The 16918-nt window shown below is 37.7% G+C and overlaps 1 protein-coding gene across 1 annotated transcript; it reads left to right on the top strand.

The window, feature by feature from the left end:
• Positions 1 to 1318: 1318 nt before the first annotated feature.
• Positions 1319 to 16441, top strand: LOC104156451 (GA-binding protein alpha chain-like; the record flags this gene model as incomplete). Its single annotated transcript, XM_009705606.1, has 8 exons — positions 1319 to 1395; positions 3023 to 3167; positions 4060 to 4144; positions 8707 to 8952; positions 13399 to 13593; positions 14378 to 14434; positions 15326 to 15466; positions 16169 to 16441. Coding segments are annotated over exons 1-8 (1219 nt in total), but the record flags the coding sequence as incomplete, so codon positions are not given.
• Between the last annotated feature and the right edge of the window lie 477 nt (positions 16442 to 16918).

Raw genomic sequence — 16918 nt, 5'->3', positions numbered from 1 at the left:
GCTGAGTTCTCTTGTTTCTCGATAGCCTTCAGGGAAGGTGCAGGAAGCTTGGTCCCATCTGCACCTATGTACGCTTTCGAGCTCTGCATCATCCTGTAGCAACAAATTTCACTAGACTTCACGTGGAATGTTTATATTATCAGAAGTCTCTCTATTCTAGCATAGGAAAGACTGAATAATGTTCCCTGTTAGGTTTCTCTGAACTGTGAATGACTTTACATGATTTCATGATGTTATTCATCCTCTTTCTTTCATAATGTATTCCTTTTCATAATGAATTTCATCCTCTTTTTTTTTATGTAGTTGGTTACTATTCCTTTTGAGTTTTAAAGTTTAATATGTTCTCTTATTAACTTGTATTTAATAAATTCTCGTATTAACAGTTGGGTTTGGGATAGAGTAGTCCCTGGGAAAGAATGATTCCAGAGTGGAAACCTTGCTAATTTGTTGATATCATTTGACCCAGTTCTTTATCATATGTATTTCATACTTACAATGTATGGGATGGTTCGTGAAACATGATAATTTTATACAAAATATGTCTTTACAGACCAAATGCTGTAGTTCTTTCCCCCTTACGTTCCAAGAGACACCAGTAGTCTACAGGGCATGAAAATCTGCACTGTCAAGGAGAATATCATCACAGAATAGCTTTCCTTTTAATTGCTAACATCCTGCATTAATTTGGGATTTAACAAGATGCATTCATTATACATATATCATCAAGTGATCGATTGCCTGTGAGAGGGATGGGTGAAAAGATGGGAGAGCCAATAAACACTTTATTGTTGAGTTTATTTACCTATGAGGAAATCATGGATCTCCTATCTCGCTTCCTGTTGCAGCATTTCATGTAAAATGCTGCTTAAATTTATAAGCAGCGTCTTTCAGCCTTGCTAGGAAGGTAGTAGTATGTAGCTGAATCTAGATGGCAAAATACGCCTAACTTTCAAAGACTTTTCGAAAGTTCTTTGCAGCCAGCCACTAAAGGCTGTAGCTGGCCCATAACAAAAACATTCAGTAAATTTGGATGCCTCCAAGAAAATCAGGCTTTGGGCTCTGTGCTAATGTCCCTTTATAGTCCTGGATTTGCCCCAAGAACGTTTGTTTGAGGAACAGGTATCGTCATCTATTTTGTGAAATATGTATTAGCTTTTGGCTTTATTTTTTAGATGAATTCTTGTCTTTAAAAAGCTATCCTGGTATTTGGTTTAACAAATGTTTGGTAGGATACAACCCATCATCTACTTTTGTTGGTCTGTGACTTACAAAAAATATTATTTTCTATTCATAGCTCTGTTCTTAAGACATTTTAGCCATGACTAAGAGAGAGGCAGAGGAGCTGATAGAGATAGAAATCGATGGAACTGAGAATCAGGAATGCACTGAGGAAAGGTATGTACCGCCTTTGCTTTTTTGGGGTCCTCAGGCTGCAATTCATTTACTTATTTGTTTTCTTTAATTGGTTTTAGATTTGTGGCTGCACGCAGTAAGTTTGGTTACTCAGATTTATAACTGGGTATTGCGTAACACTTCAGAGATGGCCATGGTTATGAAATAAGTACGAGTGTTTTCTAGCTAGACGAGAGAAGCAACTTTAAACTGGCAGAAGTAACTGGCTCAGTATGATCTCTGTAATCCTGCTGTTGATTGTTTCAACAGTTTTTCAACTTTCTTACTGGATACGAAGTTCTTAGTTTTGGTTGTGCTCTCTTCAGTTTTTCTGTTTCTTATCTAACTAAACGGTGGTTTTCTTGAAGTGGAACTGTAGCCACTATAGGAAACCAGTGTAGTGCTATCATGTTCTTCAATCTTAATTGCTTAAATCCCAAACCGTTTTGTTTACCTCTTGCTACATTCTTAGTAGTTCTCTTCCCGTACTTTCATGTCTGTAGGAATATGTGTACATGTACATGCTGCAAACCTTTCAGCTTCAGTGTATCCTTCTGTAATTGAGATGAACCTTTCAGTTTCTCCAGTCCATTGCTTTACTGTTACAGTGGGTCATTTGGTTTTAACGGAGCAGAAATGATGTTCTGTATCTGTTGACTATATTGTTATGGCCATTGAAATGGTAGATACTGAAGTCTGATATCTTTTGACTTAATTAGGTCAACCTGGGTTTTTCTCTTCCTAATATTTATATATATTTATATATTTCCTCCTAATATTTATAACTGTTTTTGAAAGCACTGAGGGGCATTTAATGCATTGGATAGAAATAGCTGAGGCTGGTAGGTGACCTGCTCTTAAGAACCTGTTTTGGAGAACTGATTCCAAACCACATATTAGTTTGATTTTATTCAGAGCTTCTTGTATATTTTCACTACTTACAAACTGACTATGTATACTTTCTTTATACTTTCTGATTTCCTTTTGTGTAAATGTAGAGAGACCGACTGTCTGAGGTTGTTGGTAAGATGCGAGTCCCATAACATTGATGTTTCCGAATGTCTGCGCCAATTCTCCCTCATCATTTTAGTGCAGGACAGCCATGACTAATGTTTCCTTCAAGGCTCCCTGTTGCTGTAGTTCCTTCTGGTTGTCTCTTATATGCGTTAACCTTGTCCTTGTGGTGTCTGGTGAAAAGACATGGGCAATTACTCTGTATGAGAGTGGTGGACATTTTTTCCTTCTTTTTTCCCTATCTGCTAAGTTTCTGTGTTTGTTTCAAACTTGATTATCTTTTAAATACAGTCTGGACAAGACAAATAGAATTTGTTTACATGCGAGTTAATAATGTATAATATGCTAATCGTGACTTATGCTTTTGTAAGCAGTGATCTGAAAATAATCTTGGTACTTAACCTAGCTTTTTAACAGCAACAGGGTAAAAGAACTGTAAAATCAATGGGACCAAAGTTAGTAATTTGCTCTCAACTCAAGCTGAGTTTTTCTGCATGGTATTAAGATTTCAGAGTCAGTATTACCTTTTATGTAGTTTATTTCTGGTTTTAAGCTTTTCTATACCTACTGTATTAACAGGTAGGTAATGATTTGTTGTGTTAATTTAATTTTTAAGCATTGTTGAGCAAACCTACACCACAGCAGAATTTGTGAGTCAAGCTATTGACATCAATGAACCAATTGGAAATCTTAAGAAGTTGCTGGAACCCAGGCTGCAGTGTTCCCTGGATGCACATGAAATCTGTCTGCAAGATATCCAGGTAAATTGAAGGGCTATGAAAGATTTAACCTCTTAATGAAGAAGCATTTTACATGCTTTGTCCCTTTCTTCCATTGTATGTGGAATTCATGCTTCATTTGGTATATTAATTACAATTAAGAGTTTAATTTTATGTCGGATTCATTATCATCATACCATTTAATATGTACACACTAACTCAGTGTGAATAAAATCAGAATACTTTCGGCGTTCCTGGGGTGAGGGTAAGAAAACGAAAAATTACCACCTTGCAAGTGAAAGAAGAATGAGGGCAATGACAATACTGTCTTCTCTTGAGGTAGCCCACAGTGTTTGTTGCTGCCTGAACTTCCGTGAGTCTAATCTTGGTTTGAATCTGAATAAAGCAAGAAGGTTTTTATACTATTCAGGTGCATAGATAGCAAAACATTACTCAAGAAATCCACCCCCCTCATTTTTATAGACATCACCACATGTTAGACAGTGTAACAGTTTCGCATTGTGTTTAGCTGCATGTTTTATTTGTAGTTTTAATCAGACATCTGTGGCTTCTCCAGAAACAACAGGGAGGATATTGCTTTAAAGACAGGAATTTTTATGAAGGTGTTAAAAACTGAGAAAAGGAACCGTAGATACTTTTCACGAATTGAAGGTACTTCCAGGTATTGCATTGCTTTATGTAGGTTAAAAAATGTCCCTGTAAGTGAAACTACCTTAAACAGAACAGAGTGGCAACTTTCAAATTCCGATCAAATTCTTTGTCACGTACTAGCTCTACATAGTACTAAAAATATTTGCACGCTTCTTCAGAGAACTTGCTGCAGACACTAAGTGTTTCTAAAGTTTAAAGGAGAATAAGTTTCTTATAACTGTGAGACTAATACATATTTTTAATTTTTTTTTCTCTTATCAAGCTGGACCCAGATCGAAGTCTTTTTGATCAAGGAGTAAAAACCGACGGAACAGTGCAACTCAGTGTGCAAGTAATATCTAGGCAAGGTAAGCAGTTACGTTTGTCTGTTGTACAGACAAACTAATACTGTTGGAGTGCTTGTGAGCAAACCTAATCCCCTACTACTTCTAGCTGTAAAATTGAGAAAAATCACTGAATGATCACATAGCTTCAGAATGTCTCTTTCATTGTGTACTGTGGTTATAAGTAGTAGTAATTAAAATAAATGTCATGGACTAATGCTATTTGAAATGTTTTTTTATAGTAACTTCATATCAATTTCTAAGTAAAACAAAAACCCCCAAACAAAAAAAACCCCTGCCAAACAAAAACCAACCGAACAAACAAATGTGAGTCAAATAGTGACAGTTACGAGACCCTTCATATCAATTTCTAAGTAAAACAAAAAACCCCAAACGAAAAAACCCCTGCCAAACAAAAACCAACCAAACAAACAAATGAGAGTCAAATAGTGACAGTTACGAGACTAAGGATCTAAACAGGCAGAAGATTTTTGTCTAGGTAGGCAACAGTTTCATCTTTGTGAGGTGAGTGAGCTTGTGTGCTTCATGAACGATTAGTTTATGAGTGTATGTAGCTAAGTGAAAATTGGTATGAAAGGCTGGGATCGCTATCTATTGTCTGTGTTCTTTGGATGGGAAGTCATAGTAAACTGTTGTGACAGAGGAGCATTAACCAGGTGGGTTGATACATAGTTTTTATTTGTATTATCAGGTATGATAGGATTTCTCCTTGTCAAATCCTCAGGAATTAGTAGCTTCATTGTTTTGCTTTTGTCCTGTTCTTCTCCTTTGCCCCCTCCACATGTCTTGAGTGGAAGGACTGCCACGATTCACTGAAAACAACGTTCATGTGGGCTCCAGGAACAGCTGCAGATGTTTGTTGCCGTACTTTCAAACAAACAGTGACAACAAGTTGCTACTGGAGTGGGGTATCTTTGATTATCTGTTTTGAGTTATGTCAGCAAAGCAGATTAGCAAAACTTGGGGGGCACGTTTTGTTTGCTTGGGGCTTCAGTGTAGATTAAACAGAAGAAAGATTTTCTGTTTTATATTAACAGTATTAAGTAAGACTGATGATTTGCATTTAATGCTGGGTGTGAGGTGGCTGGTGCTAGGTTGAATCCTCAGTGCCCTGTATGTAATGGGGATTGAACGACCTTTCTGGTTTTAAAGAGCAGAAATATCCTTCAGGGAACTAGAATAACTGCTCTTAATTCATGCCCAGTAACTTGCAGTATCCAGTGTTCAGACTTCCATTTTCAAAAGGGTGCAGGTGATAAATATCTTCGCTATTACCTTCCATTTTCTTCCTGTGTTTTGGTTTTTTTCTTTTTTAATGTAACACTGAGGTACATGACCATATAGCACAAGGAGCTGCCTTTTTTTTTTTCCTTCTCTCTCCTGAGAAGGAAGCACCTGAGTATTAAGTACTATTGTATCACTTCAGAGTGATCCTCAGTGTTGTTTTTCAGACCATGATACTTGACACTTAAGCAAATCTGTCTGTGGAAGGCAAGTAAACTATGGCAGGACAGAATATTGGAAAACAAACAGCATGGATATAAATAATAAAAGGAAGATGTTTGTATCGCTAACAGGGAAATGGACTTGTTAGTCTGACTGCAGTGTCCCTTTGAGCCAGAGGGATAAAACAGCTTCTTAAGCCGTCTGCATATTTTTCTTTTATGGATGAGGTATTGAAAGAGTCTTGAATTGTTTATTTTTATTTTTCCCCAACTTGTATGATATATAGAGTTCAGCTAGCAGTAATCAGTGGTAAGCTTGAATGGAAGTGCTTACCACACTTTTTTCAGATGAGCTGTGGGAGACAGAGATACTAGATTGAAAGGGCTAGAATGAGGGCAGTGATCTCTGACAGTCCTCGGTTTGAACAATAGGAGGAGAGAGACTTGTGTTATGGAGGTGGACAATGTAGTTTTGCTTGCTGTTTCTTATTTGCAAAGTATACGAATGGTAGTCCAGTTAGCCTGCCATTTAAGGTGTACATGTACCACATACACAAACAAGTCAAGGCTGTGTTTGTCAATGAAAGTGTCTGTAGCTGCTGTTTGTGTTGAGCTCAGTTCTGTCTGTTACACACACCCAAAGCACACCTGCAAGATTAACGTTTTCCCAAACAGATGTTGTTCCACCTAATTTTTAAATGCTTGACTGCCGTAAGAGATTAGTGTCTAGCTGCTTTGAGAATTTCTGAGCATGTGTATGTAGCTGTACTATAGATAATTACACAGATGTTGGGACTAAGTGTTGGTTAAGCACAAAAGGTTCTTTGGATTTAGGTAGCTGAAGTCTAAGTCCTATTTTAAATGTGTAAATTCTCATTTGACTGTGGTTTCTGAACTGTTTTTTGCAATATCTAGGCTTTTACTATTTTTAGTATATAAAAGAACTATTCATAAGTGAAATGAAACATACTGATTTAGATTAAAGGTGCAGTTTGACTAATGTCCTGTGCCTGGCTGTAGTTAATACTAGACATTTCAAGGAAAAAAAATACAGGTTGCCTGTAGGTCAGTCTTAACCCTAGTATATTCTCTAGCTTCACACAGTTAGCAGTGAAGGGACTTGTACTGGCAACATCTGGGTATGTCTTCATAGCTAATGTCCTTGAATTTTTGTACTTTTTGCACCAGTTTATACTTCTGGGGTGTGTGACATTGTCACGTGGTGTTCCACAACTTAACGTGCTGTCCAAGGAAGACTAGACACCTGTTTTCTTATGCCGTAGGTAAAGGGAGAGATGTGAGAAGAGAAGCAGACAAACCCAGTGAATTAATGTTGATCTAACGTTGCGGTAGGTTAGGTGGCAGACTATTACTTCACAACATTTTTACTTATAAGCTGATTCCTCTACAGAGTCTCATCACTTTGATCTCCATGTTTGCAATTATGGATAAAACAGTAGATACGCGGTTCTTTTGACATGTAGTTATTTGACAGACAGTGAATTACTTTGTTGAGCAATAGTGAACTGTTCCTTTCTAGAAGATTTTTTTTCTTTACTTTCTTTTTTGAAGAATCAAAAATAGAATCTTAACCCTTAGTGTTTTCCCTTAGCCATTTCTGTTTGACTTTAAAACAAGCCTGTGCTGCACAAGTTAATCTTAGATGGCCTAGATAAAACACTCTCCTAAGTAAGGTACTTGTTTGTTTTTTCTTCATATTTGTTTCTTCATCTATTCAACCACTTACTGGTTTCTACATCTGTTTTCGCTTAATTTCATATTGCTGGATGTTGTACTTACAGTCTGTAGTGTTCCCTTTCTAATATTTTTCTCAAACTGAATTACTTTTAAAGTCTAGAGGAATACTTGTCTGAAAAATACTTAGTTTGTTCTGACTTGTACTACAGGTAAGTACTCCCATTTGTTTTTCCTTATAAACTCTGAATGGGTTTTGGTTTTAGCTTTTAAGACCATTACCTACAGAATCTACCATCTCGCATTGAGCTTTAACATAGATTAGGTGGAAGGGACACAAAGTAATACCTTATAGCACAAGATACTCAAGTTGTTCTGGCCATGTGATGTTCCATGAATCCTACTTTCAACTGCCTAACCCTAGTCAAGGTTTTCCAAGTTATTATTTCCATAATAAAATGGAGTTTTACAGATTTTTTTTTTTAATGTGCAAATATGTTTGATAAACATCTCTTAAAGAAGTGTGATTGTTCGTTGTTATTATAATGGAAATTATATGTCACAAAAATGGAAGGAGTTTTTTTTTCTGTTTACTATATTATAATGACAAGAAAAATCTTCTATAGCATGTCAGAAATTTGGTGAGGCACCAGTTGGACAAAATACCTTCTCAGAAGATGAGAGAGAAGGTGGTGATACAAAACATTAGTAGCATTACTGAATGCGTTCTTTATTGCTGCAGAATGAATACAGACATATCTTCCAACTACATGGTTTAATATCTTAAATTCCAGACATAAAACCAAAACACAAGTAGTTGATAAAGCTTAAAACATGAAGAATTTTCTAATTGTCTTTTAACTTGTTGTTGTACACACTACTCTTCTCAGGGTACTGAAAGAAAATATTAACTCCTGTGTGTAGACCCCAGAGATACCAGGGAAATATTGTAAAGGCTGAAAGAAATGCCTCTTAGTTGGAGGAAACAGGTGGATGCTGGAATGCTGGATGCTTGTTCTGTTTTTTGGAGGGGCGGGGGTTGCTTTTTTTTTTTTTTTCCTTTGGCTTGGTATATTTCCTACAGACCAAGATGTTATTTCCTACAGACCGTAGTACTTGTTCTTCATGCCCACATGCTGAACATTCTGTTCAAGAAATGTGAAATGGATCACCTTCATAGAACAGGAAGCTGTAATAGTGGGGGAGGAAAGAGGGACAGCTTTCTGTTCACCTTACTAAAGTATATACTGTATAATAGTGTATGTCACTCTAATTTAGGACACTTGCAGAAGTTTGAGGATGCTTTTGTGTCATGCTTCTTTCCTAAGTATGCTAACACTTGTTAATCGGAAAGCTCTAAATCAATGTTGTTGTCGTATTTGCATTGCTATCTGTAAGTTTTGTGTTTGTTCTTTCTATACGTAGGGATAGAGCCCAAGTTAAACATCCTTGAAATTGTGAAACCTGTGGAGACTGTAGAAGTGGTGATAGATCCAGATGCTCATCATGCAGAGGCTGAAGCTCACCTTGTTGAGGAAGCTCAAGTGATAACCTTGGATGGAACAAAACATATTACAACAATTTCAGATGAAACCTCTGAACAGGTGACACGATGGGCTGCTGCGTTGGAAGGCTACCGAAAGGAGCAGGAGCGCCTTGGCATACCCTATGGTAATAATACATGACTCTCTGTGACTGTGTGTACGTGTGTTTGGGTAGGGGCTGGGTTCTTCTGTTCATTTGGGGGTTTGGTGTTTTTTCCAAAATGATCATTAATTTTGGTTATATAGTTGAAGTGCTCCAGTACCTCAGAGAAGGCTCCTTATGGTATGGGTAAGTACAATGCAACATCTGCGTAAGAGAAGGCTAAAGAGAAGTAGAATGAATGCTTGTAATAATTTTAATAAAATAGTGCTTTTTGCTTCATAACCTTCTTGTCATTGCAGTTTTCAGAAAGCAGTTTTCTTCTTCCTCCCCTCCTTAAAAATGTGTGTGTGTTAGTGATGAAGCTCTCTTTCATGTGTGTCTGAATTTGAGCTAGACTCAGTACTTGGTGGGGATTGCCTCTAAAGATACTGAAGCAAATTGTTGATAGGTTGTAGGATGCTGAGTATGATGTTAAATCAGATTTTGAATAGAAAGCCATACTTCAATATAGTGGAAAAAGATGATGAACTGAATACAAGTATTGTGGTAGATCGTCATCACTTTTGGATTAAAGTTGTCACTTAGCAGGCTGCTAATTTAATGTTAGCTTAGCAAAAGCATCTCTGAATGCCTGCTTAGGATTGAACTGAAACTGTGGGTTTTAGACCTACATCACATTCAGGAGATTATCCAGCTGAGTTGCTTGTTGTGACTTGCAGAGATGCACTGTCAAGGCATATTCCGCACACGAAGCTGTAGTATCTAAGCAGACCTGCAAAACTGGAATATATTTGGCAAGTGGGATATTTGGAAGTGTTAAAGAATTCTGGTGAAGTCACAGGTCTTTGCAGGACATGCAGTTTGCCAATATTTTGAACGTGTTTCTGATAACTAAAGCAATGACTTTTTCATGTCTTTCTGTTGTTCTTATTGGCAAGCACTTCCAAAATAGTTTTCATCATGCTATGTCTGTTGGTAATCAAGGATTTGATGCAGAATGTTTGAAAACAAATATGAGGGTGATGTTTCAGCATGATCTCCCATTAGTATACGAAGAAAATTACTTAAAACCATGTTGTTGTTGTATTGAATAAAGTAGTTGTTAAACTTTAATAATGTTGCTGCTTTAAGAAAACCCTATAACCCTTAACTGTGACTTTGAAAGTTTAATGTCGTCTGTGTCATGAGAGTGCAGATTTTCCAGAAAGATCGTACTAGTTCATTACGGCAGAGATCTCTGTATTAAGAATAACAGCGTTCTCTTGATGTGAGAAAAATGTGCTAAACTGCCTTCCTAGAAAGAATAAAATTTTAAATGTTGTCTGAGTTGATGTTGCAGGGACTTGGGTTGAAATAAGGCACCGCTAAGTGTTCTGCATTATGATAGTCTGAAGTTCCCGAGAATAAAGAATGTTCTTAAGGTTCTTATGCAGCCCCTCAAAAAAGCCTTTCCCCTCCCCCCAGCGTTTATAGATATACATCTTTAAAAACAGAAAAAGAGGCCATTTTCCTTCAGAGAGTTGTGGGGCTTGGTTCTGTGAAGTTCTCTGAAATGATTCATCTGAAATTATTCCTTGAATCTTTTCAAAAGACAGGATATGATGATATTAAAAGTCCAGTCAGTAAATAATCATCATCCAGAAAGGTAGTGGTTCAGTATCTTCATCCTTACCTCCTTGCAGGTTTCTCTGTTCTGCTGCAAATGGAAAATTAGCTTTTAGCAGGTCTTTAAAATGTTGTGGCTTTCCCTGTGTGTTATATTTTGGTGGGTTTTACTAGAGATTACGAATTCTTAGTTATTAAAGGTATTTCTGCTAACGGAATCCAAAAATTTGGTACCATTGCAAAGGTCCCTAGGAAGAGGGAAAATACTAATTGATATGAGAAATAAAGCCAGAAGAGGGAGCAGCAGAAACCTTAGAAACCATGGAACTGGTTAGAGAAAGTAATGATTCATGTTACCTTGCAGATTATGTTCTGTCAATGAGAACAAATTAGCAGCTTTTTGTTGAAAATTCACTGCTGGTAATGCTTTGAAGACCAAAATCCTTTTGGTGTGGCTTTTCCCAAAGGATTACATAGCATGGTTTTATGTAGCATCAGTGAAAAGTGATGCAATGTTACTGTCCTTTGTTAAGCAAAATGGAATTTGTGGCTCCTAGATAATGTTTATAGGCTTAGAAAGCTTTACTTTCATTAATTCTTAAAATAAAAACTTGTCAAGGTGACATCTGTGTGGGGTATTGTAATTTAAAAATACCTGATTGTTCTGCTCCTGTTTTTTGCCCTTGAGAAATGAAAGTAAATATCCCTGCTTCAGTTTCTATTTCTAGTTCCTACTCGTTGACATGTTTCAATACATTGCATACACCGTTAGCAAAGTTTTGAAGATGGTGCTGAGATTTACCCCTCCTCTTTCTAGCTTGCTCACACAAGTACTGCTTGGAACAACAGACTTTTTAAGTTAAAATATCTTCTAGTCAACAAATCATGTATTGCACATATTTTGAGTTACTTGTTACCGTTTCTGCGTGTTCTTCTGCTGTGTGAGTTGTGTGTTTGGCACTGTCATTAAATGATGTGCATGTTCTGTTCCGCTGTGATGTTAAACAGGCGTCCCAAAACATGATGCTGTGGCTTGTTTGATTCAAATACAGGCATGCGTTGGGTCCTACTGTATCAAATCTTATTTTAATAGTTTATTTAATGTAGTCTTTCTAGGTGTGGTGTATTACACTTACTGTTTTACAGTTTTATCTACATATATATATATACAGCGCATGTTTATTTATTAGCCCACCTGTGTGGTGGGTTGACCCCAGCTGGCAGATGAACCTTCGTCCTATCACTTGGTCACTTCCCCTCCTGAGGCCTGGGGGAAAGAATCAAAAGGGCCAACGCGAATTTAAAAAAAAAAAACCCAGTGAACCATTGGTAAAGATAAAGACAATTTAATAAGCTGTCCTGGCTGCGTCCTCTCCCAGTTTCTTGCGCACCCCCAGCCTACTCGCTGGGGTGGCTGAGTGAGAAACACAGAAGGGCCTGATCAGAGTCCAATACTCTCTGACCAGGTCCTTTTAGATATTTCATTGTGGAGGCTGTAATGTTTAATATCAAATTTACTTGAAGATGGTTGATGTTACGTGGGATTTCTGATTTTGCAGAGTGATACAAATTATACTAAAAACACAATACAAAAGTAAATTACACTTAGAAAAATACAGCAATTGCAATAGATTGTTCAATCACAATACCAATGCAGTTCTCATTATTGGTGTCTATATAATATACTCATCATCACGATGTTGGGTGTCCCCAGTTGCCAGGAAGGAATACGTGGGTTGAAACCACCCCAAGCCCATTGCTCTCCTTTGAATTCTTTTGCTATTTGTCTAGTTTGGGTACTCTGTTGGACTGAGTGATGTATTCACTCCCCCCATGCTGCTCTGGCTGACTCAGAGAGACATTTACACCACGAGCTGATCCACTCTGCTGTTGATACCTGGTTATCTAAAAGAAAGGCCACCCTCTGCCTCCTTTTTGTTGAGATAAAGTCTGCTTCTTTGCATGATTCTCTGAGCTATGTGAGGACTTCACCCTGGCCCATCTGCTCTGAGCCTTCTTCCATTGTAGGGGAATCACATTCCACCCTCATCAGTCACACCTTGACTCTGTGCAAGCTAAAATATCAGTGTGTTACCAACGCTGTTTTGGTCACCAACCTAAAACACGGGACCTTATCGGCTGCTATAAAGAAAATCAACTCCATCTCAGCCAAACCTGGCACGATGGCAATTTTAAATAATTTAGAAAGTGGGATAATGTGAATGAGTTTAAAATGCAGTATTTCATCATAATCACATGCTGATCAACATATTTGAGTAAGAGCATCCTGGTGTGAGAGAGACTGCTCTTTTTTGAAACTAAAGACCTGTGGAAAAAAGAAAAATAATTCCTTTTCTGTGTTTGAGAAATGTTGGATGTAGTTCTGATGTAAAAGCTTTTGCTAAATAAAGTCCCCTTTTTGCCCTTTCCACCTCCCCACCAAGCACCACCACTCCATCAGCATTTTAAGAGGAGTCAACTTTCCATCCAGTCAGATTTTGTTATGGTAACTACATTTCTTGGTGTTAGGTATTTTCTTTTATGGAAGTTATTATATAATTGAAAACATACTATCATTGGACTTGAACTGTATAGCAGCAGGGACTGGCCTAGAAGCAAGCCCTTTTTAAAAAATAAATAAATAGACAACAAAAACCCCTGAAATAAAGTTTTTAAAAGACCTTCAGAGAGGGTCATACAAAAAAACGAACTGTGGGTTAGTCCTGTTTGAATGCTGTGGATCTGTAGCCACTTGTCTTTTGTTCTTGTTGTCAGTTACAGTAAGGGCTGGCTCTGTATCCTCGGTGAGGAGGACCCTTGCAGTGTATAATGGGATGATTTGCCATTTTGTGTCTCTTTTCTCAGACCCAGTGCAGTGGTCAACAGACCAGGTGCTTCACTGGGTGGTGTGGGTGATGAAGGAGTTCAGCATGACGGATATTGACCTCAACGCACTCAGCATTCCTGGGCGGGAGCTCTGCAGCCTCAGTCAAGAAGACTTCTTCCAGCGCGTCCCGCGGGGAGAAATCCTCTGGAGCCATTTGGAGCTGCTTCGAAAGTGTATGGGAGATTTTCTGTAACTGATTTGGCTTACCTCTCTCTCTGTCTTCTTGCACTGCTCCCCTCCCCATTCTTTAAAGATGAAACCAGTTGTTTTTCCTCTATTTAATATTGGCAGTCAAAATGAGGGCATCGATACAAGATAACAGGAGGTATTAGTGAGAATGTCTGCTGTTATGAAACATGTCTGCATACTGAACACTGCCTGTCTTTCATCAAACTTCATAACTAATAGGGAGAAAGTAATGACTGGTGGTTCCTCCTTTGTTTCAGTAAAGATTTTTAGTTTGTGCATCTCCTGAATTTGACAGTTTTATAATTAAATATTGATTGTGAGTTATTTAATGTACATCTCTGTGTCATATAGAAGTCAAAGTTATTAAGCATAGGCAATGAAATCCTTAGATTGTACCCAACGTAACTGATAAGTGATGCGTTGCATGTGTATAATACAATAATGTATATGTGCATTTCAGATTTACCATGCTTGGATGGCAGACCAGACTATTTCCATCTTCATTTACATGATATAGCTAAAGATGGAGAATGCATAAGATACCTTGAAATTCACCATGTACATCCTTATTTCTAAAATCTGAATGACAGACATGAAATGTCTCTACTCTTAAGACCATAAGCTATGCATGTCTCTGGCAGACTGATACCAAATTTAGACTTTTTTCTCTATGAAATATGAAAGTTTTTGATATTCATGTGACTTGAAATTTGTGAGTTAAATAAAAACTTACTAGTTTTTCAAAATATTTTTTTTTTTAATTTGCAGATGTGTTGGCTAGCCAAGAGCACTCTGGAGAAATAGCAACTGTTACTATTGATCAGCGTAAGTACTTCTGCAAGCTGTTAATTCACATAATTAACTGTTTGCAGGTTTAGCGCTGTACTGTTTCTAACTTTCATTTTGGACGGTAGGTTTTCCACTCTCTTGAAATAAGCTGCTTAGGATATGTATTTGAGGTCTTGAGTAGTTCTGGTTTTTTAGGTTATATGTTGCATTAATGAATATGTATATTAAAATGTTATAATTTCAAAAGAAAGCATTTTCAAAAACTGAAAGGGAGTGTGGAAGAGAGGACTTGCTTAGAAACCAATACTGGAAAGAATACATTAAAGTAACTTTCCAGTTATTTGAAACTCCTTCTTCCAGCTGAAGCATTGTCATCAATTATTAAAATTAATCGATTTTCCGAAGACTTTTAAGCAGCTTATATGTTAAATAGATAAACCATATATTACATCCTGGGTTTGTGTCTAGTTAAAGCCACCTAGGGTGGGGCATTTGCATCCTCTTGTACCATTGCAATAGAAGGGTATTTAATTGCTGTTTGAATAGCAGGTGTGGAGGGTTGTACAGTGACTATGGAGACAAGTGTATTAGGGTAGGTCATATGGGAAGAACATAAAGATGAAAACAAAGGCATGAGAGGGTTTGGTGGTTTTTTATGGAAACATGTAATACACATGATAGTAAACTAAAGCTGATGTTTTATCCGTAATGTGGCATCTCTACTGCGAGTCAAAACCCACAATTTCCACTGTAAGAGGTAAAAAGTCTTTAAATTATTCTTAAAATTGTGACTTATACAGTGTGTCTTTTTAGCAAAGGAAAAAATTACCTCTTAGATGTTATGATAATACAGGTAATAAATAATATATGCCTCTTTTTGTGCCAGCAATTTATAATTGATGTTCTGCAACATTCTGTGCTTTACAGCGGTGCAGATTATTCCAGCATCTGTACAGCCTGCTACCCCAACCACCATTAAAGTAATAAACAGCAGTGCAAAGGCGGCTAAAGTACAGAGAGCTCCAAGGATCTCTGGGGAAGACAGAAGTTCCCCTGGGAACAGAACAGGTATTGTCTCCATTATTTTTAAATGCAAATGCGGTAAACACTCACTAATTTGATTTACAGTTTTGTAGAACACATCTTTGTCACTCTAAATGTGAGGTTTGTAGAAGTCCATCTGGTATGAAGGGGACTGTCACTACAAAATATATCACTAGCACATGCAGACCTGACCAGGCACTATGTTAATAAGGTGCTGCAGCTTTTGAGTTCTGAACTGCATAAAATGCATAAAATTGTTTCTCTTCCTATTGCTTAACAATCTGTCCTCTCAAACCACTACATAGCATTTATTTATTCAAGCTTTTGACTTCTTTCCACTTCTTTGCATTTGCAGAAAGGGGAGTAAATAAACTGTATGTTGTAGAATCCTAGCCTAGCTACTACTTGCTTTACTTGTTCCCCTCCTTCCACCCCCACCCTGCCCCCAAATTTGGTGACTTTAGAATTTAACAAGTTTCAGATTTCTTGTTTTGTTAAATGAATGCACCTTCTGGAAAACTGCACGCTAAATCTGCAGCTTATTTTTGGAATTACTGTTACTCATACATACTCTTTGGTTGTTAATAACTCATCTTAATTTCTTTATCTTGTTTTTTTCTTGCTATCATTTTTGCTTTGGTTCTTTCTGCTGTTGTAAATTTTTCTGTTAAATCCTTTCCTCTCCTTCCCCTTGAATTTTGATTTGTTTTAAATTCTCCATAAAAGTCTATTATGATATCATTCAGGATTTTAGAGGAGGTGCCCTGCTAGACCTGTTGTTTGTGAACAGGGAAGGACTAGTGGGTGATGTGATGGTCAGTGGCCTTCTTGGGCATAGTGACCAGGAAATGTTAGCGTTTTCAATACTGGGTGAAGTAAGGAGGGCCACAAGCAGAACTTCCACCTTGGAGTTCCGGCGGGCTGACTTTAGCCTGTTCAGGAGATTGATTGACAGCGTCCCTTGGGAGACATTCCTGAAGGACAAACGAGTCCAGGAAGGTTGGATGTACTTTAAAATGGAATTGTTAAATATTCAGGAGCAGCCTGTCCCCATGTATAGAAAGACAAGTCGTCGGGGGGAAAAAGACCAACCTGGATAAACAGAGAACTTAGCGTGGAGCTTAGGGGGAAAAAAAGAGAATATATCATCTCTGGAAGGGAGGCCAGGTAACTTGGGAGGAATATAGGGATGTTGTGAAGTCATGTAGGGAGAAGATTAGAAGCGCCAAAGCTCAACTAGAACTTGATTTGGCCACTGCAGTTAGAGATAATAAAAAAAAGTTTCTATAAATACATTGGCAGTAAAAGGAGGGTCAAGGAGAGTCTCCATCATTTGCTGAACGCAGAGGGTAGTGTAGTATCAGGGGATGAGGAAAAAGCAGAAGTGCTCAATGCCTTCTTTGCCTCAGTTTTCAATACCAAGACCAGTTGTCCTCAGACAACCCCCAGAGCTGAAAGTTAGGGACGGGGAACTGA

This window comes from Cariama cristata, unplaced genomic scaffold (genome assembly GCF_000690535.1).
Source record: "Cariama cristata isolate BGI_N322 unplaced genomic scaffold, ASM69053v1 scaffold8948, whole genome shotgun sequence".
NCBI lineage: Eukaryota > Metazoa > Chordata > Aves > Cariamiformes > Cariamidae > Cariama > Cariama cristata.
The sequence above is the reverse complement of the archived record's forward strand: the minus strand, read 5'-3'. Positions and strand labels throughout refer to the sequence as shown.